The sequence below is a fragment of the Caenorhabditis remanei genome, chromosome X, assembly GCF_010183535.1.
Source record: "Caenorhabditis remanei strain PX506 chromosome X, whole genome shotgun sequence".
Classification (NCBI taxonomy): Eukaryota; Metazoa; Nematoda; class Chromadorea; order Rhabditida; family Rhabditidae; genus Caenorhabditis; species Caenorhabditis remanei.
The window spans coordinates 2,611,625-2,635,114 of NC_071333.1; the positions used below are offsets into that span (position 1 = coordinate 2,611,625).

The 23,490-nt window shown below is 37.3% G+C and overlaps 4 protein-coding genes across 4 annotated transcripts; 1 reads left to right on the plus strand and 3 right to left on the minus strand.

The window, feature by feature from the left end:
- Positions 1-16,924: 16,924 nt before the first annotated feature.
- GCK72_022519 (uncharacterized protein) lies at positions 16,925-17,375 on the minus strand (the record flags this gene model as incomplete). Its single annotated transcript, XM_053734878.1, has 4 exons — positions 16,925-17,023; positions 17,070-17,159; positions 17,208-17,270; positions 17,316-17,375. The coding sequence occupies 4 exons, from the start codon at positions 17,373-17,375 to the stop codon at positions 16,925-16,927; spliced, it is 312 nt and encodes a 103-aa protein (XP_053578444.1).
- A 282-nt stretch (positions 17,376-17,657) lies between these two features.
- GCK72_022520 (uncharacterized protein) lies at positions 17,658-19,314 on the minus strand (the record flags this gene model as incomplete). The annotated part of the gene is made up of 6 exons (XM_053734879.1): positions 17,658-17,976; positions 18,023-18,246; positions 18,291-18,610; positions 18,657-18,903; positions 18,948-19,136; positions 19,183-19,314. 6 exons carry the CDS (start codon positions 19,312-19,314, stop codon positions 17,658-17,660), a joined length of 1,431 nt encoding a protein of 476 aa, XP_053578445.1.
- On the plus strand, positions 18,936-19,329 carry GCK72_022521 (uncharacterized protein; the record flags this gene model as incomplete). The annotated part of the gene is made up of 2 exons (XM_053734880.1): positions 18,936-19,144; positions 19,194-19,329. The coding sequence occupies 2 exons, from the start codon at positions 18,936-18,938 to the stop codon at positions 19,327-19,329; spliced, it is 345 nt and encodes a 114-aa protein (XP_053578446.1).
- A 1,716-nt stretch (positions 19,330-21,045) lies between these two features.
- Positions 21,046-22,313, minus strand: GCK72_022522 (uncharacterized protein; the record flags this gene model as incomplete). The annotated part of the gene is made up of 4 exons (XM_053734881.1): positions 21,046-21,255; positions 21,300-21,515; positions 21,836-22,020; positions 22,067-22,313. 4 exons carry the CDS (start codon positions 22,311-22,313, stop codon positions 21,046-21,048), a joined length of 858 nt encoding a protein of 285 aa, XP_053578447.1.
- Positions 22,314-23,490: the final 1,177 nt, after the last annotated feature.

Consider the following 23,490-nt stretch of genomic DNA (forward strand, 5'->3'; position numbering starts at 1 on the left):
AAAACTGTAAAAATGTTAAATATGTCCAATTAAAAATGTATGCAGTTCGAGTTGATATGTTTATGTCAATTTTCAAACACAACCAATTATTTGCAGCCCACGCCTTCTCACAACTGCGCCCCACCGCAAACGAGAGAGTACCGGCGAGAGACGCAAAGTTTTTTTCTGATGCGAAACAGATTATCACCATTTTTGATCTATTTTGGAATAATTTTTCCTTGAAAATTGGTAAATTTTGAATTAAAACTTGTAAAATCTGTTTCGCGCCATAAAAAACTCTGCATCTCTCGCTGATACTCTCTTGTTTGCGGCGGAGCGCAGTTGTAACGAAATTGCTACCCTAATATTTTTCAATATATTTTTCTCAATACTCTAAAATTTTTTTCCAATTATTGGGAAATTTTGACATTCGAAAGACTTTTTTGAAAATGTTTTAAATAGAACAAAAGCTGGATTTCAAAAGCAATAGAAATACGGCGTGATTTTGTTTTGTTCACACCCAAGATGGCAAAAAATGTTGTGATATTTTTGGCAAATGTTTTTGGTTAATCTAATAAAATTATTTTTAAACAGACTTATCACAGGCCGGGCCGACCTGGAATCGGAAATATTCTCGGCCGGTTTTGAAAAATGTCATGAAAAAATTGAAGTTTTAATTTTAGTCTAAAAATTTCATGGAATTTAAAAAAAGGTATAGTTTTTGACCAAAAATTCTGAATCAAAAAATGAAAATTAAAACATTTTTAGCATTATAAATTTCCAGTCTGCCGCTGTTGGGCTTTAAAGGCGCATGGAATTTGTTAGAATGGGTCTCTCATAGTTGAAATGGGTGAAAACCGTAGTAAAAATATTAAAAACCGTAGTGGAGTACGGTTTTTCACCCATTTCAACTACGAGACTCATGCTAACAAACTCCACGCGTCTTTCAAGCCCTACGGTGGTAGACTGTAAATGTATGATATGAATTTTCGAAGAATTTCAAAAAAAATGTCAGAGTTCCCATTTTTGAATCCGGACCGAGTTAAAATTCGACCCAGGCCGGGGCGGAAGTGTCATTTTAGGTGAATTTTTGGTTGTGTTTGAAAAATTTCATAAAACACTCAACTCATCTGCAATCGAAACCAACGAATTCAAAGAATTCGGAAAGTGCGCAGCAATAAAACTTGCGCGCTGCAAAATAAAGCGGCTGCTTCCTAACAAAAGAATTATTCCCAAAAACATCTCCAAATCCTCAAGGCAATCCAAAAAACTCGATAAACCTTAAGAATTTGGGAAGTTTTGGGAATTTCGTAACTGATAACTTCTCTAAAGATACTAATTTTTTTTCTAAAACTACTATAATTTTTCCGTTTCCCCACAGTCTTAACGCAGTCTGCCTGTCTCTCTCACACGATCCCAGAACCTCCCATCCCAACTCTTCTTTCGGTACCCCCAGAAGAGAACCCAGCCACCCAAACCCGTCATCCTCCCGATTTCAATTCAATTTCTATCAGTTTTCTGAGATAGAAAGTGAATGAAAACACCTATACCTGAAACCAAAGAAAAATAAACTACCTGAAGTTCCTTCGATTGATGTAGAAAGTCGAAATGGTCGATGTGAAGACGTTAAAGTTGAAGATGATTCCGACAGAAGTTTTGAGAAACACCATTTAATTAACGAGCTGAAAAAAAAGGTTTTTTTTCTTAATTTTTTTGATTAAAAAGAAATTAAACTCACTTTATTTCTAATTATCATTGATTCCGAAGCGGCTTTCTCAGCTCCTGAACTTTTGAGCTTTTGCGATGATTTATAATACTGAAAAAAGTTATTTGAGAGGGGTAATTTGCAAAAAATTAAAAAATCGGAAAATTAAAAAAAAATTTATCTTGAAAGTTAACCGTTCAAAATAGTAAAAAAGAAGCCTATAGGTAGTTTTGAGCCGGGAAGAACAATATCAAGCCTTGAAAAAAAAATTTTAACGGTGGGAATGTGCATTTTTCAAAAATTTTAGGCCGATCCCAATTCTTTTTGAGTTTTTAGAAACCTTTTGAAATTTATTTTCTCGCAATAAATTTATAATTTAAGCCCCTTATAAGTAGTGCCCTGTCAAAAAAATTCAGGTCTCAAAATTCGAAATTTCAAAAGTTATGAATTTTTTCCGTCTATTTTAATTTTTATCGTGCGGCGCTGAAAAAATGGAAATCTGGAAATGCGCTTAAACGACGCAGCGTAAAATTTACGTCTAGAAGAGCTTTTGTTTTGGAAAGATCGGATAAAATACTGGTGAGAAAAAATCGATAAAATTTGAAAAAACGAGCAAAAAACAACAAAAATGTGGCAAAAAGTGGGCGGAGTCTGATGACGTGTCGATCGTGGCGAGACCCAAGTGACGGAAAATTTCATGCTCCTTTTTTCGAAATTTTCAAAGTAGAGGAAACCCCATGAATTTATATATGTCTAGAATCCAAATTTTATGAGGAATTTGAAAAAAATAATATTTTTTTGGTTACGGTACTTTTAGGGTTACTGTAGCCATTTTCGTGTCAAGACCCAATTTTTCGAAAATCGTCAAAATTGAACCGTTTCACAAAATTCTTTTTGTATCATATTCAGATTACTGCAACAAATTTTTTCAAAGTTTTATTTTTTTGGTTACGGTACTTTTAGGGTTACTGTAGCCATTTTCGGGTCGGGACCCAAAATTTTCAAAAATCGTTAAAACTGAACCGTTTTACAAAATTTTTTTTGTATAATATTCAGAATATCGCAACGAAGTCAAAAAATCTGTCAATATGGTTTAAGGTAGTTTTTTGGCTTACTGTCCCCATTTTCGTGGCGAGACCCACGTGACGAAATATCACATGCGCTTTTTTTCGAGATTTTTGAAGAAAGTTGCGCTAGAGGAGGTAAGTGCGCTCTACTAATAATTGATGGTGACCATGAGACTTTCTCTGGAAAATACTGCAAAAAAGACGGTTTGAATTGCGAAAAATTTACTGAAAATGCGTTTTTCAGGTGCGGATTTACGAGAGATTAGGTGTCGATTTACGAGAGATTAGGTGTCGATTTACGAGAGGTTCGGTGTAGATTTACGGGACGTAAATCCATCCGAAATCACACGTAAATCCCCACCAACTTGCCGTAAATCGACACCTAACCTCTCGTAAATCGACACATGAACTCGCGTATATCTACACATAACTCCGTAAATTGACCCTTACGAAAGATTGATGTAGATTTACGGGTTAAGTGACTCATCTGATGATCTTGTTCAAAGCTCTGTTATTCTCAATCGCTGGGAGCAGGAAGTAACACAATTTTCAACAAAATTAGCATTAGAGCGCACTTTGCCTTTTAGACACTTAGAAACGACTAAATATTTTTTTGAAAATCCTCTATTTGTCCGGATGTCTGAACAGATGTGCCCCAGGAATCAAAACCTTAGTTTAACAAGTGCGCTCTACTGCCTAATTTATCAAAAAAAACGCATTTTTTCTGAAACCCCGAATTACACGTAAATCCACACCAACTTGCCGTAAATCGACATTTAACCTATCGTAAATCGAGACGTGACCTATGTGGAACATAGTTTTTTTTTTGAATTTCCACTCAAAAAATCCCAGTTTATCTTCCCCAAATTTAACCTCTTCCAAAACTAGAATGCGGAAAATTACCTGACCACCCTGTCCCATATTTCTTTTGGAATAAGATCCCGAAAATTGGCTGCTCTTTGATCCACTCTAAGTCCCAAGTTCCAATTTTTAGTCCCTTTTTACATAAAAACTTCCATTTTTTTTGAATTGAAGTGTAAAATTTTCAACAATTTGACCCACATTTTAAAGTTTCTGACCCAAATAGGCATTAAAACCATATTTTCTAAGCCAGGTATTATAAATACCCCATCACTCCTTTTTTTGAATTGAAAAGTTTACAAAAGTTTCTTTTTATCATTCTCAAAATTAAATTTTTTAATTTTCAATAATTTGACCCACATTTTAAAGTTTTTGACCCAAACAGGCATTAAAACCATACTTTCTAAGCCAGGTATTATAAATACCCCATCACCCCTTTTTTTGAATTGAAAAGTTCAAAAAAGTTTCTTTTTATCATTCTCAAAATTAAATTTTTTAATTTTCAATAATTTGACCCATTTATACTAAAATTTTTGACTCAAATATGCAATAAAACCATTATTTCTAATTAAAATAATATAAATATTTCATTAATCCCTTTTTTGGATTGAAAAATTTGAAAAATTTGAAAAAAATTGAAAAATTCCCAGTTTCCAAACCCACATGGTCCCTGACCCAGTTCTCACCAAAAACAGTTATCCCACCCAAAAAAATCAGAAAAAACTCACTGCGTTTTGTCCAGAAGGGAGAGCATTTGAAGAGCCGACCATTCTCGAGGGCGAAAACAGAGAAGACTGAGCTTTTGATGACGATTTGCCTCTACGTGGACAGCAACACGTGGCAAATGTGGCGTTCTGATTTTGGGGCCGCGGTCAATAAACCACAATTTGTTTATTTTTTGACCCTGGAGAGTTGGAATTTCTAGAAAGGTCAGGTGAATATGTGATGACTGAAGAAAATAATTATCGATATAGTCTAATAGAGGTGTTGACCTAGATTTTCAGTTAGCAATCAAACTTAATGATGAGTCTTGTTTTTGAAAGAGGAATCGAATCTGAAAAGTTCAACTACTAGAATTAGGTCGATGACCTACTTTAGCTGATATGAAGACTGAAAAAACTGGGTTTTCTAGAAAAATTTGTTTAATAAGTGCAAAAAATGTGTGAATATGTTTAGTATAATCAGGTAACGGTGTGATGAATGAGAAAGATGATTAGCGACATAGCCTGTTAGAGAAATTGACCAAGCTTTTCAGTTAGCAGTCAATTTATGTCAAACTTTGAGATGAGACTTCTTTTTGGAACAGAAACCAAATTTAAGAGACGTGGCTACTGAAAACAGGTCAATAGCATAATTTTGCTGATATGAAGACTGATAATTTGTGTTTTTGAGAGAAATGTTTTCAGTAGGTAAAAAATATTGGCTGAACGGGCGTGTTGTGTTAATAGATTTATGGGTTTTTTGTTGTTATTTTCAGAAAAATGAAAATTTGCGCATAGCTTCCGCGTCAAAGTGACAAGTGTGTTCATCTGATGATCTTGTTCAAAATTCTGTTATTCTCAATCGCTGGGAGCAGGAAGTAACACAATTTTAACAAAATTAACATTAGAGCGCACTTGAATTGCTTTTAGACACTTGGAAACGACTAAACATTTTTTTTTGAAATTCCTCTGTTTGTCCGGATGTTTGCAGAGATGTGCCCCAGGAATGAAAACCTCATTCTGACAAAAGTGCGCTCTACTGCTAATTTCTCAAAAAACATATTTTTATGTTCGAGATCCCGAAAATGACACTTTTCAAAGTCGTAAACGCCAAAAAAATGGTATTTTTCATAGTTTCAAACACCAAAAATCGCATTTTTCTAGAAATTAAATGTAGAGCGAACCTGTCAGAGAGAGATTTTGATTTCTGAGGCACCTTCGGCGCTTTTTGACCTCTGGAGGCTTTTCAAAATAAATATTTAGGCATAGCTTCCACGTCAATGTGACAATTGCGCTCTACTGATAATTTGGAGGAAATTGTGTCATTCCCAATCCATGGGAACTGGAAATAACACAATTTTTAACACAATTAGCAAAAAGCGTACTTGCCAAGCTTTTAGAAAGTTGGAAAACGAAAATTTGGACATAGCTTCCGCGTCAGAGTGGCAAGGGCGCTCTACTGATAATCCGGTAAAAATTCGGTTATTTTTAAACATCCAATACCAGATTAGCAGTAGAGTGCATGTACCATAGTATGAACATCGATTACGGTTACAGTTGAATCGTTTATGTCAGTTTTCAAACACAACTAATTGTTTCTCAATATATTTTTCTCAATACTCTAAAATCCAATTATTGGGAAATTTTGAAATTCGAAAGACTTCTTTGAAAACGTTTTAAATAGAACAAAAGCTGGATTTTAAAAACAATAGAAATACGGCATGAATTATTTTTGTACACACCCAAGATGGGAAAAAATCTTGTGATTTTTTTGGAAATTTTTTTTGGTTAATCTAATAAAATTATTTTTAAACAGACTTGTCAAAATTGAAGCATTTTTACTATTATTAATTCACAGTCTGCCGCTGCAGGGCTTTAAAGGCGCATGGAATTCGTTAGGATGGATCTCGTAGTTAAAAGCATGAAAACCGTAGTGGAGTACGGTTTTTCACCCATTTCAACTACAAGACCCATGTTAACAAATTCCACGCGCCTTTCAAGCCCTCGAAACCCCGAAAATGACACTTTTGAAAGTCGTAAACGCCAAAAAATGGTATTTTTCATGGTTTCAAACATCAAAAATCGTATTTTTCCATACTTGCAAAATATCGGCCCGGCCCGGCCCGGTCTGCCTTCTTATTAAATGAAAAACATATTAGACAAATTACCTCCAACAGATTTCTGATACACTCTCTGTACCGGTCTTCGGAAAATCTTCCAAAAATGGATTCGGGTGGACAAGTGAATGGGCTGATGATCCCAATTGATTCGATAACTCGGCTGTATAGGTTCCAGGCAGTTGTCTTCCACGACATAACGACAAGAGCAGTTTTATGAGCGATTCTGATTTTCCTGAGGCAAATTTTTCCTTTTTATGCAACCTGTGACCCTCCACGTGGAGCTCTTTCCAGAAAATTCCCAATAAATACCTTTAACTTGAATTTTCACGTTTTCTTCCTGAAAAATTGCGAACACCGCACATATCTTGCCCCTCGACCTCCCCTTGTAGACTAGTGGTTAGTAGTGTCGGCCGAGGATCGGAGGGTCAGGGGTTCGAGTCCCACTAGAGGCAAATCTTTTTTGCTTTTTTCACTTGTACTTTTTTTTTACTTTTTTGTGGTTTCGAGGATCAGGGGTTCCGTGTAGTAGCGCTTTTTTGTGGTCTTTTGACTAACTTTTTTGGGGGTGATAACCGACAAGCTGTTTTTTTTTTGAAAACTTTGACTACATAAGTCCCGACTGCAATAGTGATGACCTAAATTTTGTGCTTGTCCGATATAGCGACTATTACCATCAAGCCAATACAAAGTTACGTATGTGTACAAAAAATGAGCGCATGTTTCCTGATTTAATTTTGACCTACATTGTAAACAAAACTTTAACGAAGTAGGTCACGGTGCTGACCGCAAACTTTGTACTGCAAAGTTGTTGTCGACATAAATCTGTAATTTTCACATGTTTTTTCACTTCTGATCACGTGAAATCGATATTTTTGTGAAAAAGAAATCTGAAAATGACACTTTTCAGCAGTAGGCGGAGAGGCTGGGGCACCTTTGGCGCGTTTGCGAAATTTGGTCGATTTTGACTGTTTTAGATTGTTTTTTGACATAAATCTGTAATTTTCACATGTTTTTTTACTTCTGATCACGTAAAATCAATATTTTTGTGAAAAAGAAATCTGAAAATGACATTTTTCAGCCGTAGGCGGAGAGGCTGGCGCACCTTTGGCGCGTTTGCGAAATTTGGTCGATTTTGACTGTTTTAGATTGTTTTTTGACATAAATCTGTAATTTTCACATGTTTTTTTACTTCTAGTCACGTAAAATCGATATTTTTGTAAAAAAGAAATCTGAAAATGACACATTTCAGCAGTAGGCGGAGAGGCTGGGGCACCTTTGGCGCGTTCGTTGAATTTAGTCGATTTTGACTATTTTCGATTGCTTTTTAACATAAATCTGTAATTTTCACATGTTTTTTCACTTCTGATCACGTAAAATCGATATTTTTGTAAAAAAGATATCTGAAAATGACACTTTTCAGCAGTATGCGGAGAGGCTGGGGCACCTTTGGCGCGTTTGCAAAATTTGGTTTATTTTGACTATTTTAGATTGCTTTTTGACATAAATCTGTAATTTTCACATGTTTTTTCACTTCTGATCACGTAAAATCAATATTTTTGTGAAAAAGAAATCTGAAAATGACATTTTTCAGCCGTAGGCGGAGAGGCTGGGGCACCTTTGGCGCGTTTGCGAAATTTGGTCGATTTTGACTGTTTTAGATTGTTTTTTGACATAAATCTGTAATTTTCACATGTTTTTTCACTTCTGATCACGTAAAATCGATATTTTTGTAAAAAAGATATCTGAAAATGACACTTTTCAGCAGTATGCGGAGAGGCTGGGGCACCTTTGGCGCGTTTGCGAAATTTGGTTGATTTTGACTATTTTAGATTGCTTTTTGACATAAATCTGTAATTTTCACATGTTTTTTCACTTCTGATCACGTAAAATCAATATTTTTGTGAAAAAGAAATCTGAAAATGACACTTTTCAGCAGTAGGCGGAGAGGCTGGGGCACCTTTGGCGCGTTTGCGAAATTTGGTCGATTTTGACTGTTTTAGATTGTTTTTTGACATAAATCTGTAATTTTCACATGTTTTTTTACTTCTAGTCACGTAAAATCGATATTTTTGTAAAAAAGAAATCTGAAAATGACACATTTCAGCAGTAGGCGGAGAGGCTGGGGCACCTTTGGCGCGTTCGTTGAATTTAGTCGATTTTGACTATTTTCGATTGCTTTTTAACATAAATCTGTAATTTTCACATGTTTTTTCACTTCTGATCACGTAAAATCGATATTTTTGTAAAAAAGATATCTGAAAATGACACTTTTCAGCAGTATGCGGAGAGGCTGGGGCACCTTTGGCGCGTTCGTTGAATTTAGTCGATTTTGACTATTTTCGATTGCTTTTTAACATAAATCTGTAATTTTCACATGTTTTTTGACTTCTGATCACGTAAAATCGATATTTTTGTGAAAAAGAAATCTGAAAATGACACTTTTCAGCAGTAGGCGGAGAGGCTGGGGCACCTTTGGCGCGTTTGCGAAATTTGGTCGATTTTGACTGTTTTAGATTGTTTTTTGACATAAATCTGTAATTTTCACATGTTTTTTCATTTCTGATCACGTAAAATCGATATTTTTGTAAAAAAGAAATCTGAAAATGACACTTTTCAGCAGTAGGCGGAGAGGCTGGGGCACCTTTGGCGCGTTTGCAAAATTTGGTTGATTTTGACTGTTTTAGATTGCTTTTTGACATAAATCTGTAATTTTCACATGTTTTTTCACTTCTGATCACGTAAAATCGATATTTTTGTAAAAAAGATATCTGAAAATGACACTTTTCAGCAGTATGCGGAGAGGCTGGGGCACCTTTGGCGCGTTTGCCAAATTTGGTTGATTTTGACTGTTTTAGATTGCTTTTTGACATAAATCTGTAATTTTCACATGTTTTTTCACTTCTGATCACGTGAAACCAATATTTTTAGAAAAAAGAAACCTGAAAATGACACATTTCAGCAGTAGGCGGAGAGTCTGGGGCACCTTTGGCGCGTTTGCGGAATTTGGTCGATTTTGACTGTTTTAGATTGCTTTTTGACATAAATCTGTAATTTTCACATGTTTTTTCATTTCTCATCACGTAAAATCGATATTTTTGGAAAAAAGAAACCTGAAAATGACATTTTTTAGCAATAGGCGGAGAGGCTGGGGCACCTTTGGCGCGTTCGTCGAATTTAGTCGATTTTGACTATTTTCGATTGCTTTTTGACATAAATCTGTAATTTTCACATGTTTTTTCACTTCTAGTCACGTAAAATCGATATTTTTGGAAAAAAGAAACCTGAAAATGACATTTTTTAGCAATAGGCGGAGAGACTGGCGCACCTTTGGCGCGTTCGTTGAATTTTGCCGATTTTGACTATTTTCGATTGCTTTTTGACATAAATCTGTAATTTTAACATGTTTTTTCACTTCTGATCACGTAAAATCGATATTTTTGGAAAAAAGAAACCTGAAAATGACATTTTTTAGCAATAGGCGGAGAGGCTGGGGCACCTTTGGCGCGTTCGTCGAATTTAGTCGATTTTGACTATTTTCGATTGCTTTTTAACATAAATCTGTAATTTTCACATGTTTTTTCACTTCTGATCACGTAAAATCAATATTTTTGTGAAAAAGAAATCTGAAAATGACACTTTTCAGCAGTAGGCGGAGAGGCTGGGGCACCTTTGGCGCGTTTGCGAAATTTGGTCGATTTTGACTGTTTTAGATTGCTTTTTGACATAAATCTGTAATTTTCACATGTTTTTTCACTTCTGATCACGTAAAATCGATATTTTTGTAAAAAAGATATCTGAAAATGACACTTTTCAGCAGTATGCGGAGAGGCTGGGGCACCTTTGGCGCGTTTGCGAAATTTGGTTGATTTTGACTATTTTAGATTGCTTTTTGACATAAATCTGTAATTTTCACATGTTTTTTCACTTCTGATCACGTAAAATCAATATTTTTGTGTAAAAGAAATCTGAAAATGACACTTTTCAGCAGTAGGCGGAGAGGCTGGGGCACCTTTGGCGCGTTTGCGAAATTTGGTCGATTTTGACTGTTTTAGATTGTTTTTTGACATAAATCTGTAATTTTCACATGTTTTTTTACTTCTAGTCACGTAAAATCGATATTTTTGTAAAAAAGAAATCTGAAAATGACACATTTCAGCAGTATGCGGAGAGGCTGGGGCACCTTTGGCGCGTTTGCGAAATTTAGTCGATTTTGACTATCTTCGATTGCTTTTTAACATAAATCTGTAATTTTCACATGTTTTTTTACTTCTAGTCACGTAAAATCGATATTTTTGTAAAAAAGAAATCTGAAAATGACACATTTCAGCAGTAGGCGGAGAGGCTGGGGCACCTTTGGCGCGTTCGTTGAATTTAGTCGATTTTGACTGTTTTAGATTGCTTTTTGACATAAATCTGTAATTTTCACATGTTTTTTCACTTCTGATCACGTAAAATCGATATTTTTGTAAAAAAGATATCTGAAAATGACACTTTTCAGCAGTATGCGGAGAGGCTGGGGCACCTTTGGCGCGTTTGCCAAATTTGGTTGATTTTGACTGTTTTAGATTGCTTTTTGACATAAATCTGTAATTTTCACATGTTTTTTCACTTCTGATCACGTGAAACCATTATTTTTAGAAAAAAGAAACCTGAAAATGACACATTTCAGCAGTAGGCGGAGAGTCTGGGGCACCTTTGGCGCGTTTGCGGAATTTGGTCGATTTTGACTGTTTTAGATTGCTTTTTGACATAAATCTGTAATTTTCACATGTTTTTTCATTTCTGATCACGTAAAATCGATATTTTTGTAAAAAAGAAATCTGAAAATGACACTTTTCAGCAGTAGGCGGAGAGGCTGGGGCACCTTTGGCGCGTTTGCGAAATTTGGTTGATCATGACTATTTTAGTCTGCTTTTTGACATAAATCTGTAATTTTCACATGTTTTTTTCATTTCTGATCACGTAAAATCGATATTTTTGGAAAAAAGAAACCTGAAAATGACACTTTTCAGCAGTATGCGGAGAGGCTGGGGCACCTTTGGCGCGTTTGCCAAATTTGGTTGATTTTGACTGTTTTAGATTGCTTTTTGACATAAATCTGTAATTTTCACATGTTTTTTCACTTCTGATCACGTGAAACCATTATTTTTAGAAAAAAGAAACCTGAAAATGACACATTTCAGCAGTAGGCGGAGAGTCTGGGGCACCTTTGGCGCGTTCGTCGAATTTAGTCGATTTTGACTATTTTCGATTGCTTTTTGACATAAATCTGTAATTTTCACATGTTTTTTCACTTCTAGTCACGTAAAATCGATATTTTTGTAAAAAAGAAATCTGAAAATGACACATTTCAGCAGTAGGCGGAGAGGCTGGGGCACCTTTGGCGCGTTCGTTGAATTTGGTCGATTTTGACTGTTTTCGATTGCTTTTTAACATAAATCTGTAATTTTCACAAGTTTTTTCACTTCTGATCACGTAAAATCGATATTTTTGTAAAAAAGATATCTGAAAATGACACTTTTCAGCAGTATGCGGAGAGGCTGGGGCACCTTTGGCGCGTTTGCAAAATTTGGTTGATTTTGACTATTTTAGATTGCTTTTTGACATAAATCTGTAATTTTCACATGTTTTTTCACTTCTGATCACGTAAAATCAATATTTTTGTGAAAAAGAAATCTGAAAATGACATTTTTCAGCCGTAGGCGGAGAGGCTGGGGCACCTTTGGCGAGTTTTGCGAAATTTGGTCGATTTTGACTGTTTTAGATTGTTTTTTGACATAAATCTGTAATTTTCACATGTTTTTTTACTTCTAGTCACGTAAAATCGATATTTTTGTAAAAAAGAAATCTGAAAATGACACATTTCAGCAGTAGGCGGAGAGGCTGGGGCACCTTTGGCGCGTTCGTTGAATTTAGTCGATTTTGACTATTTTCGATTGCTTTTTAACATAAATCTGTAATTTTCACATGTTTTTTCACTTCTGATCACATAAAATCGATATTTTAGTAAAAAAGATATCTGAAAATGACACTTTTCAGCAGTATGCGGAGAGTCTGGGGCACCTTTGGCGCGTTTGCAAAATTTGGTTGATTTTGACTATTTTAGATTGCTTTTTGACATAAATCTGTAATTTTCACATGTTTTTTTCACTTCTGATCACGTAAAATCAATATTTTTGTGAAAAAGAAATCTGAAAATGACACTTTTTAGCAATAGGCGGAGAGACTGGCGCACCTTTGGCGCGTTCGTTGAATTTTGCCGATTTTGACTATTTTCGATTGCTTTTTGACATAAATCTGTAATTTTAACATGTTTTTTTCACTTCTGATCACGTAAAATCAATATTTTTGTAAAAAAGATATCTGAAAATGACACTTTTCAGGGCCCATACTCCCAGGGGGCATTGGGACAGGGGCATCGTGCTCATAGGGGGCATTCACTCAGAGGGGTCATTGAATCTTAGGGGGCATTTCACTCATACTCATAGGGGTCATTTTTCATATGCTCATGGGGGGCATTGACCCTCATTCTCAGAGGGGTCATCGATATACTCAGAGGGGGCATCAGTTTTTTTTTCAGAGGAGTGTCAGGATACACGATACTTCAAACGTAACCTATGCAAAAGCGCTTTGTTGAGACTACATTTTGGTAATATTATTTGACGCCTGAATTTCATTTTTTTTATACTTTTTGTTTTTTCAAAAAATTAGCCTTTCTCGATTATATTTCTCCTTAGAACTATTTCTTGACAAAGTTTTTCAGTTTAAACAAAAAAGTTTTGGTAAGCTATTTTTCTCAAAAGAGCGCGTTTGCATAGGTTCACTTTGAATTATCGTGAGGATAGTTGATATGCAAGTTGAACGAGGATAGTTTTCGATAATTGGATGGTCAGATAAACTTGTTATTTCAATACATAATAACAAGTATATTATTTAACAATAGAAGAATTTTAAAATAAGAATGATGCCTAAAGCGTAATAATCGAAAAAATGGGTGTGAAAAAGAAGAGAACTAGGTTTAAAATCCAATCTATCATTAAAAAAATAGGATCATAAAATTAACAAAAACTTCAATAACAATGAAACAGTAACAATTTATATGCGGTATGGCAGATTTCTGGGGGATTTTTAATCCCACTGTAATCGCGGATTCAGCATACTTGAACGGGTGGAGAGAAAGTTCGCCGTTTTTTCCTGAAAATGAACAGTAGTAATTGTCACATTGAATAAATTACCTCATTCTCGGCGATTTTCGAGTGGTGGCTACGACATGAAGATATAAATTGTTATACCGTGAGGTATATAAACCTCAACGTGAAACCCTAGTCACGTGCCCCGATTATCCTTGTATTCATTTCTCTATAGAAATCAGTTCTAATAAAGTCCGAACTAAGAAACACCGCCTGACTCACACTCCAGTAAAGGATACAACAGTGGCGATCAGGATCACAAGAACTCGAGGGAAGAAGTAGCAGAAGTAGCAGAAGTGAAGTAGCAGTGAGAAATGACAGAATACGCCGATTTGTGCACTAAAGGAGAAGAAAGTCTTCTAGAAGATAGGAAAACAAGACTTATGGATTCAAGGTTTGAAGACCGACGAAACACAATCATACAAGGTGAAAGCACTGCATATAATGGAAACCAGACCGGATACAACCTTAGCAAAGTTGGAAGCCGAGATTCTGAAGATTATGGAGATAAAGAAGGACGCAACCGTCGGACAAGAGAATTGGATGGTGCGAGCAGCAAAAAGTGAAAGAAAGGGAGTTTATCGTGAGTTAGCGGAGAAGAAATCAGAAGCAGTAGCAGCAGCAGATGCAGGAGGATGTTATCGGTGTGGAGGAAGACACGCATCAGAAGGATGTTGGACTATGAAAGAAGATTGTTACGAGTGTGGAGAGAAAGGGCACATTGCAAGGAAATGCCAATCGAGACGTGGAAATCAGCAGAAGCCGAAAGTTTTCCACCAGAGAGCAGCAATTGTGGAAGGAATCAGAACAGAAGATACGAGAATCTATAGAACTGTGCTAGTGAACGGAACTGAAGTGAAAATGCAGGTTGATACTGGATCGGATATTACCCTAATCAGCAGAGATGACTGGAATCGAATCGGAGCGCCACGGCTGAAGAAGACCAAAGCAGTAATTCGAGATGTAGCTGGCAATTTGATGACGATCCATGGAGAAATCACATGTGCAGTGGAATATGAAGACAGCCAGGCGTGGACGAGAGCGTTTGTAGGCGATGGGGATAATCTACTTGGACTGGATTGGTTGGAGGAGATTCCCAAAATATTAAAGTTGCCCGAAGAATACACTGTGAATCGCGTGGTCAAAACCTTCCTTTTATCCGGGTGCTCCAACTTTCTTCTGTGAACAGTAGCCAAACCAATAGACCTTACAGTATCGATGCCCCCTCTGAGTATATCGATGACCCCTCTGAGAATGAGGGTCAATGCCCCCCATTAGCATATGAAAAATGACCCCCTGAGTATGAGTGAAATGCCCCCTAAGATTCAATGACCCCTCTGAGTGAATGCCCCCTATGAGCACGATGCCCCCTGTTCCAATGCCCCCTGGGAGTATGGGCCACTTTTCAGCAGTAGGCAGAGAGGATGGCGCACCTTTGGCGCGTTTGCGGAATTTGGTCGATTTTGACTGTTTTAGATTGCTTTTTGACATAAATTTGTAATTTTCACATGTTTTTTTACTTCTAGGCACGTAAAATTGATATTTCTGTAAAAAAGAAACCAGAAAATGACATTTTTCAGAAGTAGGCGGAGAGGCTGGCGCACCTTTGGCGCGTTTGCGAAATTTGGTCGATTTTGACTGTTTTAGATTGCTTTTTGACATAAATCTGTAATTTTCACATGTTTTTTTACTTCTAGTCACGTAAAATTGATATTTTTGAAAAAAAGAAACCTGAAAATAACATTTTTCAGCAGTAGGCAGAGAGGCTGGCGCACCTTTGGCGCGTTTGCGGAATTTGGTCGATTTTGACTGTTTTAGATTGCTTTTTGACATGACAAAACTTTTTTTGTTTTTGTTTTTGGCTTTTTGGTATCAATCTGAGTACCAAGGTTCGACCCCCACTAGTGGCAAAACGTGTTTCTCTGTTTTTTCAACATTTTTGAACGTTCAACATGTATTCGGTAGTATATTCCATTAAAAACGTGTTTCTGTTATTTTCCAGAAGTCTTCAACGTTCGTGTTCTAACTTTACAAATACGATTGTTTTAATGGTTAATAAAACTTAAAACACCGTTTTCTGTGACTCCTAATGACTCCTAAGAGTATCAGTGAAACGCCCCCTAAGATTTAGTGGCCCCTCTGAGTGAATGCCCTATGAGCACGACGCCCCCTGCCCCAATGCCCCTTGGGAGTATGGGCCAATTTTTACCATTATTAGAGAAGTATGGGGGGTTCCTGTGACATAAGTTGATCTTTGATCTTTGCAAAAGTGTAGTCTGGTAGTATGGGTGCCTACCGTGGCCGACCTGGCTCCCGACCATATCCATGATGGTCCTCCCCTCCGGTGCGCGCGCGCACATCCCCCCTCCCCCTCCTCCATGTCATTTCTCCGAACTCTCGCTGCCGACCGCCTCTCTCTGTTTGTCTAACACCCTCCTCTCTTTGTGTACTCTCTCGCACCCTCCACGCTATGCATTGTCTCTCCCCTTTTCTCTAACACGGGCCCTTTCTCTAGCACTCTCCACTCTCTCGCCCTGTCTCTCTCGCCCCCTTTTCTCTAACACCTCCACGCGATGAGTCATCTCTCGCCTCACTAAAAATGAAGACTGAGCAATCTGAAATTTTGCAAAAAAATCTGGAAATGAATCTAGAATTGAACCTGGAAGTGTCTGTATAAAGAAAAAGAAAAAATCCAAAACACTAAATGTGCTGACAAAATATGTATTGTGAAATGGTCTTTTATGAAAATAATGGTTTTACAGATCTTCTGGAATTAATTTCTTTTTTATTAATTATTGTCGCAACAAAAAAGTTCCGACATTTTTTCCCCCTCGGTGTTTGCGGACTCAAGCCAAAATTTGATAATTTTGGCTTGAGTCCGCAAACACCAACGAGGAAAAAATGTCGGAACTTTTTTATTTCGATAGTACTTTTTATTTCACTTTAAATAAACTTTTTTCTCATTTTGTGTGTTGTGTTCTCTCATTCAAATCTTCCCTGGCCTAATAGCCGGGTGGCCTAGTGGTCGGTACGACCGCAATGCAAACGCGCTCCTCTGGCCTAAACTCAATGAAGAGAGAGACGTTATGTCGATTTACGGAGATTTCTTTTTAACTACTCTTTTTTTTACTGTTTTATTTTGACTGGGTAGAAAAATTTAAGAAAAATAAAATAAACATTTAACAAGAAATTTAATTTTTTTCCAGGACGGATACAAGAATTTCTGAACGATACGGGAAGATGAAGATTATGGAGAGGGAGATGGAGGGGGAGACATGAAAAAACGGGAGTTTATAGAAACTTATTGCTGCTCGACAGCAAAGTTTCTTAACATTTTTTCAGCCTTCGGAAGAAACATTTCGCGGCAGACGTTGCAGTGAGGACGCAGGTCTTGATGTTCCTGAAACTTCATTATATTAAAGGCAATTAAGAAAATATAATCTTACCAAGGCATCTCTTTCCGCCCGGAGCTCCTCTACTTGACGAGTTCTGGTACGAAGAAGTCCGCGGACTGTCTCCAGTCCTCGATGCGCGGCCTGTAAATAAACGAAAAAAGTTTTAATCAAAAGATCATATCACCCTACATTTCTGCCAATTTGCGCTCTTGGCAACAGCTGGCGAAGATCGGCGATGGTGTTATTGAGCATCTAAAAAGTAGCAATAAGGTACAAAATCCTAGATTTTTAACTTACGTCAATGTGGGTGAGAAGAGTTCTTCTCATGAGATTCGCATTAGCTTGAGAAGATGGCATTACTACTGAAAATCTATGTCTTAGTAAAGCTAAACTTTAGAAAAGTGAAAATGGAAAAAATTGAAATAAATTGAAAAGAAACTGTAGAAAAAGAGTTGTACCACCACCACAGGGTGTGTATTTGGCTCCGAATGACTCCTTTTTTGGTACGCCCCCACCACTCGCCCGCACCATCAAGTTTACAGTGTAAAGTAGTTGTCATATTTATTTAATGTCAGCGTAATTAGTTTAAAAATTCAAAAACAGTACGGTGTTTAATTAGATAGTACGGTATTCAATTGATTAATCAGTAATCATCATATCCAGGTATCGCCGCTTCAGTCGTCGATACTCCTCATTTGCGCCATCCGGAACAAGCCACTCCTCCGTTCTCAAAGATGTGAGTCTACACAATCGGAGTTGACGGCATCGCGAAAGAGCCGTATACGCCAAGCCTCCAGTGAACAAGTTTTCGGAAATGAAGATGACGCCGTCAAAAGTTTTTCCTTGCGACATGTGGACGGTGATGACTTCTGCGGGTTGGATGGGATATTGAGTCCAGCTTTTCTCATTGTTTTTGAAGAATAACTTCGGCACGTCGACGATGGTTTGAGAATCGAATCTGTAAGTATTTGTTACATTTTGAAAATTCTAATTTTATTGCTTACTGGATTTTCAAAAATTGGTCTTGGATTTCCAAAAGTTTTCCCACTCGGCCGTTATACATGCCTGGCTCTTTCTTGAGGGTCACATTGAGCATTACTTTACATCCGACTGCCAGCTCCATGGAGTGTGGTCGTTTAGTTGTTTCGTGAAACTTCGCGAGCACCACTTCATCATCCTTGATGTATCTAACAGGGAATTTCTTTCTCTCTTCCATATTTTGGATACGCTAAAATTTCTAACATAGGCGGAAAAATATACGTTAAAACTTACGCAAATATTCAATCGATTAACAGTGGCGTTTTTTGTGGCCAACACCACAAATTCCTTATCAGGATTCTCGGATTGTAGTTGGTCCAACGCTTCAAAGATCGTTTTCGGAAAAGTGTTTTTCAATAAACAATTCTTCCTGAGGAACTCCTTCGTCTCTTCGGAAATTTCGGTATACCGAATTTCTCGGAGCATGTCGGCGGCTCTTCCCATCTCGACTCTCTTGTTCCGAGTCAGGTGGAAAACAGTGAAGAGTTTCCACAGTTTATCCCAAACGTTTTCAACGAGCATTTCGCAACGTGCCTTCATTATCGGTGGGAAATCTGTAATATTTTGAAATATTTTCAGAAAATCTTCACGATGAATTACCTCCAAAAACTGGTGGATGTTGGACAGGGAGAAGCTGCATGAAATCGCCGAAAACCATCACTGAGAGTCCTCCAAATGGCCTGCCATCGTTCCTCAGAATCTGGAGATGCACCGAGGCCTGGGTCAAAAGGACAACGCTAACCAAGCTAATTTCTTCAATGAAAAGCACTTTCACATCCCTCAATTGGTTAGTGAGATGAGTTTTCATAGAATCGCTCATTCGTTTGAATTCCTCTCCAGCTTTTGGCTAAAAATTCCAAAAGTTATTTCAATTTCAATATGAAATCTTACAGAAATTCCAAGAGTGGAGTGAATCGTGTTTCCTCCAACATTGAACGCGGCTCCGCCAGTGAAGGCCGTCACCAAACAAGCGTTTTCCGTTCCAAAAAAGGCGTTGACATCCTGGCGGAGGATTTTCAGCATTGTGGATTTTCCACAACCTCCTGGAGCAGCGTCAAGCATGATGTGGAAAGGGTTTTCCTAAAGATGTATGTTTATTTTCACAAAATAACTAAAAATCATTTACCGCGATTGTAGGGAACCGGGCCTTCACACAATCACGGATGAGTGTTTGATTCCGAGACAACTGAACAGAAGTCGGTCGAGACAAGCGAACAGAATTCAGATGGTTAATTTGCTGAGGAGAAGAAAAGAGCATTCTGGCCACGTCTGAAAAACGGTAGGTTTAGCCCCTTATAAGTAGTGCCCTGTCAAAAAAGTCAGGTCTCAAACTTCGAAATTTCAAAAGTTATGAACTTTTTTACTTCCTGTTGTTGAACCCTGCTAATCCTATGACTGTCCATAAGGTCGAGCTGAAGGACTGATGTTCTTGGCTTCCTCTCGTTCCTCTCTGGCAAAGTCAATGAATTGTCCTTTCTGGCTTTCTTCAGTTGTTTGACGAATTCTCGAATTCTCGAGTCAAAGATGTGAACGTTGAAGTGTCGTTGGGCTATTTTCTGGTGTTTGAGAAGATTGATGTGACTTTAATCAGACTTGTTGAAGAATCAAAGAATTGACTAGAAAAAAGAACATGACTTTTTAGTCAGAGTTTCCAAGTTTTTTGCTTACTGACTCTGAAGTTGAACCAGCTTGGAACATTTTAGCTAGAAGTGGACATAAGATTCTGAGTTTATGAGCAACCAACTGATAACTTTCTGGTAAAACTTTGCACCGCTTTCTCAGATATCTCATTTACCCGTACTGACTAGCAGTTGAACTTTTTGGTGTAGAAAACACCGAAATTGAAAAAACATCATTTTTTCCGACATCTAGATGTGCCTCACTGAAACTTAAAAAATACTCAAAAACAGACGTATTAAACCGAATTTTCAAAATGTTTTTGGTTTTCGACAGAATTTTATAGCTGAAAAATCAAAATTTAAATTCCTACCGTTTTAGTACTTTTTATTTCTCATGTTTTTTTGGCTTAAAAACATAAATTTTTCAGTTCGATTTGTGCTTTCAATTAGCCGTAGCATTGATCCTATATGTTTGATTTTCAGCATAATTCCGTCAATCTTCCGTTTTCTCTGCCAATTGCAGCGGTTTTTAGGATTTTGCAATCACGTAGTGGATTATGTGAAAAAATCAGGCTTCATGAAAAATTTAGATTCGAAATTTTGGAAAGCACCACGAGTCTTGGGGTGAAACTATCATCTAGACTGGCCCCATCCGAAGTTGAGTCGTACTGTCAGTATTACTATTACTGTAGACTTTTTTTAATTCTTCAATTCCTGACATTTGATATTCTTTTCCGAGTTCGAACGTTGGAGAAACTGCAGCGAGTTTCTCGAAAGTATGAGAGCATTCAAATCTTGGTTTTTTATCTCAACAAATGCACCTTTTCTTAGTGAAATACAGATTCAGAGCATTACTGTCGTTTTTCTAAGAATGTTGGTATTTCTAGCGTTCGATCTTTCAATGACTCGTAGCATTCAAATCTCAGTATTCTAGCCCAAGAAATGCAACTTGCAGTTTTTACACGATTTCCACGTAGTCAACGTCTCTCAACTAGTGTCAATATTGTTATCTATTAGAAAACCAGAAGATTCATATTTTTCACCTCCAAACACCAATTTTTTGCTAAAATTAAACTTTATTGCTATCATTCGCTTTTATATTGTACAAGAGTGGTCGTCTTCTGGTCAAGCCAGGAAAAAGAGAAGAGTGATGAAACGACAGGAGAAATGAATGAGCAGTGGCGACAATAGCTGAAATAAAATGATACTTACGAGAAGATGAATTACCTAGAGAAAAAGTTATATTATCTAGAGAAGAATAATATTATCTAGACGAAAAGTAGAGAAAAAGAGAAAAAATCAAATCATACAGAAAGAGAGAATGAAAAAAAAGCAAAGAATTGAGTAATCATCGAAAATGCAAAGTGAATCTAATCATCTGGGCTATCCAGACGGAGCTTTCCAGTGATCGTACAATAATCAATATCCGATCTCTTGTCGAAATTAACGCTGGCTTCATCGATAAAAGTCTCGATGAACCCAAACTCAGTCGTTTTGTTTTGATAGCAGCCACACAGGCTCAACCAGATCAACATCATCCACTCGTGATCCCCCTCCAGTTTCGGAAATGGGAATTCGGTCTGAAATTTCATTGTATACTCGAGAATTTTCTGTAAAAACTTACGATATGTGAAGCGAGGAACACCGATCTGCGTCGCGGAATGTATGGAAGATTTTTCAGAAGTTTCAAGCACATCACAGCCGTGTGGCAGTGATCTTCAGCTTCGCAGTAAGGCGGAAGAGCGGCAGGAAGGAAGAACTTCATAAAGCTGGATCGTCTTCTTGCAGGCTCTCGGATGTCGCTTGCGTCACCAAAATCTGACAGTTTGACACGAATACTCTGAAATAATTACTATATTTTTTGAAATTGTTCTATTAGCAGCCCACCCCTTTTTACAACTGCGCCCAACCGCAAACGAGAGGGTATTGGCGACAGATGCTGAGTTTTTTTTTGCGCCGAACCAAATTTTTAGTGTTTTCGATCTATTTTCACAATTTGTCGTAATAATTAACAAAATAAGATTAAAAAATAGAGAAAATAGATCAAAAGCAGTGGGATTTTGTATCGTCGTAAGGAAAAACTCTGCGTCTCTTGCCGAGACTATCTCGTTTGAAGTGGGACGCTGTTGTGATAAAAATGATGGGTTTAAAAACACTTACTCGGTTTCTGAGCTCAATCAAGACGTTTTCCGCCTTGATATCACGGTGAAAAAAGTTTCTGGAGTGAAGAAAGTCGACGGCTCCGTGCAATCTGTAAGCCAAGCGGAGCACGTTTCTATTGGAGGTGATGCCGAACCGGTTTCTCTCCGAAACCGTCTTTAAGTCCTCTCCGCCGTATTCTGTGACTAAAAAAAGAAAAATATTATAAAATCTTAAAAATTATATAATTACCAATGTATGTGAATTTTTTAGACTCCGCAGCATGCACAAGGCGGGGGAAGTACGTGTGTCCGCTGACCAGATGAAGAACTTGCTTCTCCTTTGCATATTTGAGTTGATGTTTCTTCAGCCCCACTTTGACCACCTCGGAGAAGTTTCCACTCAACTCTGGCTCGGTGGTTGCGAGGAATGTGGTCGAGAATGAGCCTTGGGCTATTTGATCACCGACTTGAAGTTGGAAGCCTTTTTTCTTGTCCATATCGATGTCCTTCGCTTGCCTAGAAAATTGAAATTATTAGAAATGTATTTTTGTTATTTGTGAAGGAAAATGCGTAACTATTTTTTGAAAACTCTCTTATAATTACCTAATTTTTTTGGCTCCGGGACATTTCGAAACCAGATATTTCGAAACCAGATATTTCGCAACCGGACATTTCGAAACCGGTAAAACACGCGTATACATTTTTTCTAGAAAAAAGGTAGTATTATGGTTCCGAGGGCACGGGGTTCAACACCGGGTCTGGCAAAACTTTTTTGCATTCCATTTTTGGATTTTTGGTACGAATCTGACAACCAGGGTTCGATCCCCACTGGTGGCAAAACTTTTTTGGTTTTTGTTTTTTGCTTTTTGGTACCAATCTGAAGACCAAGGTTCGATCCCTACTGCAGATAAAATTATTTTGTTTTTATTCTTCGTTTTTTGGTATTAGTCTAAGGTCGAGGGATCGACTCCGGATGCTGGTAAAACCTTTTTTATTGATTTATCTTAACAAAAAACCGACATCGAAAAACGCCTGCTACGCCATTTGAAGAAAACATGGGTAAATGCTTTCATTGTGATATTTTTCTTATTTTTGAGATGTCGGTTTTTTATTGTTAAGATAAATCAATAAAAAAGGTTTTACCAGCATCCAGCGTCGGTTTCTCGACCTTAGACTAATACCAAAAACGAAAAATGAAAAGCAAAAATATTTTATCTGCAGTGGGGATTAAACCTTGGTCTTCAGATTGATATCAAAAAGCCTAAAACAAAAAAAAAGTTTTGCCACCAGTCGGGATCGAACCCTGGTTGTCAGATTCGTATCAAAAAGCCGAAAACAAAATGCAAAAAAATTTTGCCAGGCCCGGTGTCGAACCCCGGACCCTCGGAACCATAATACTACCTTTTTTCTAGAAAAAATTTATACGTGTTTTACCGGTTTCGAAATGACCGGTTTCGAAATGTCGCAGTTTCGAGATGTCGTAGTTTCGAGTAGTCGCGGTTTCGAAATGCCTGGTTTCGAAATGTCCCGGAGCCATTTTTTGACGCAAAACAGTTGTTGAGTTGTTCTGTCTATCTCACGTTCCTCCAGTTAACTTTACTCCAGTTAACTTGGGTTGCTTTAAAAACCCGCCCAAAAACTATTTGAAACTCACATTTTTCGATTGTTTCGTTC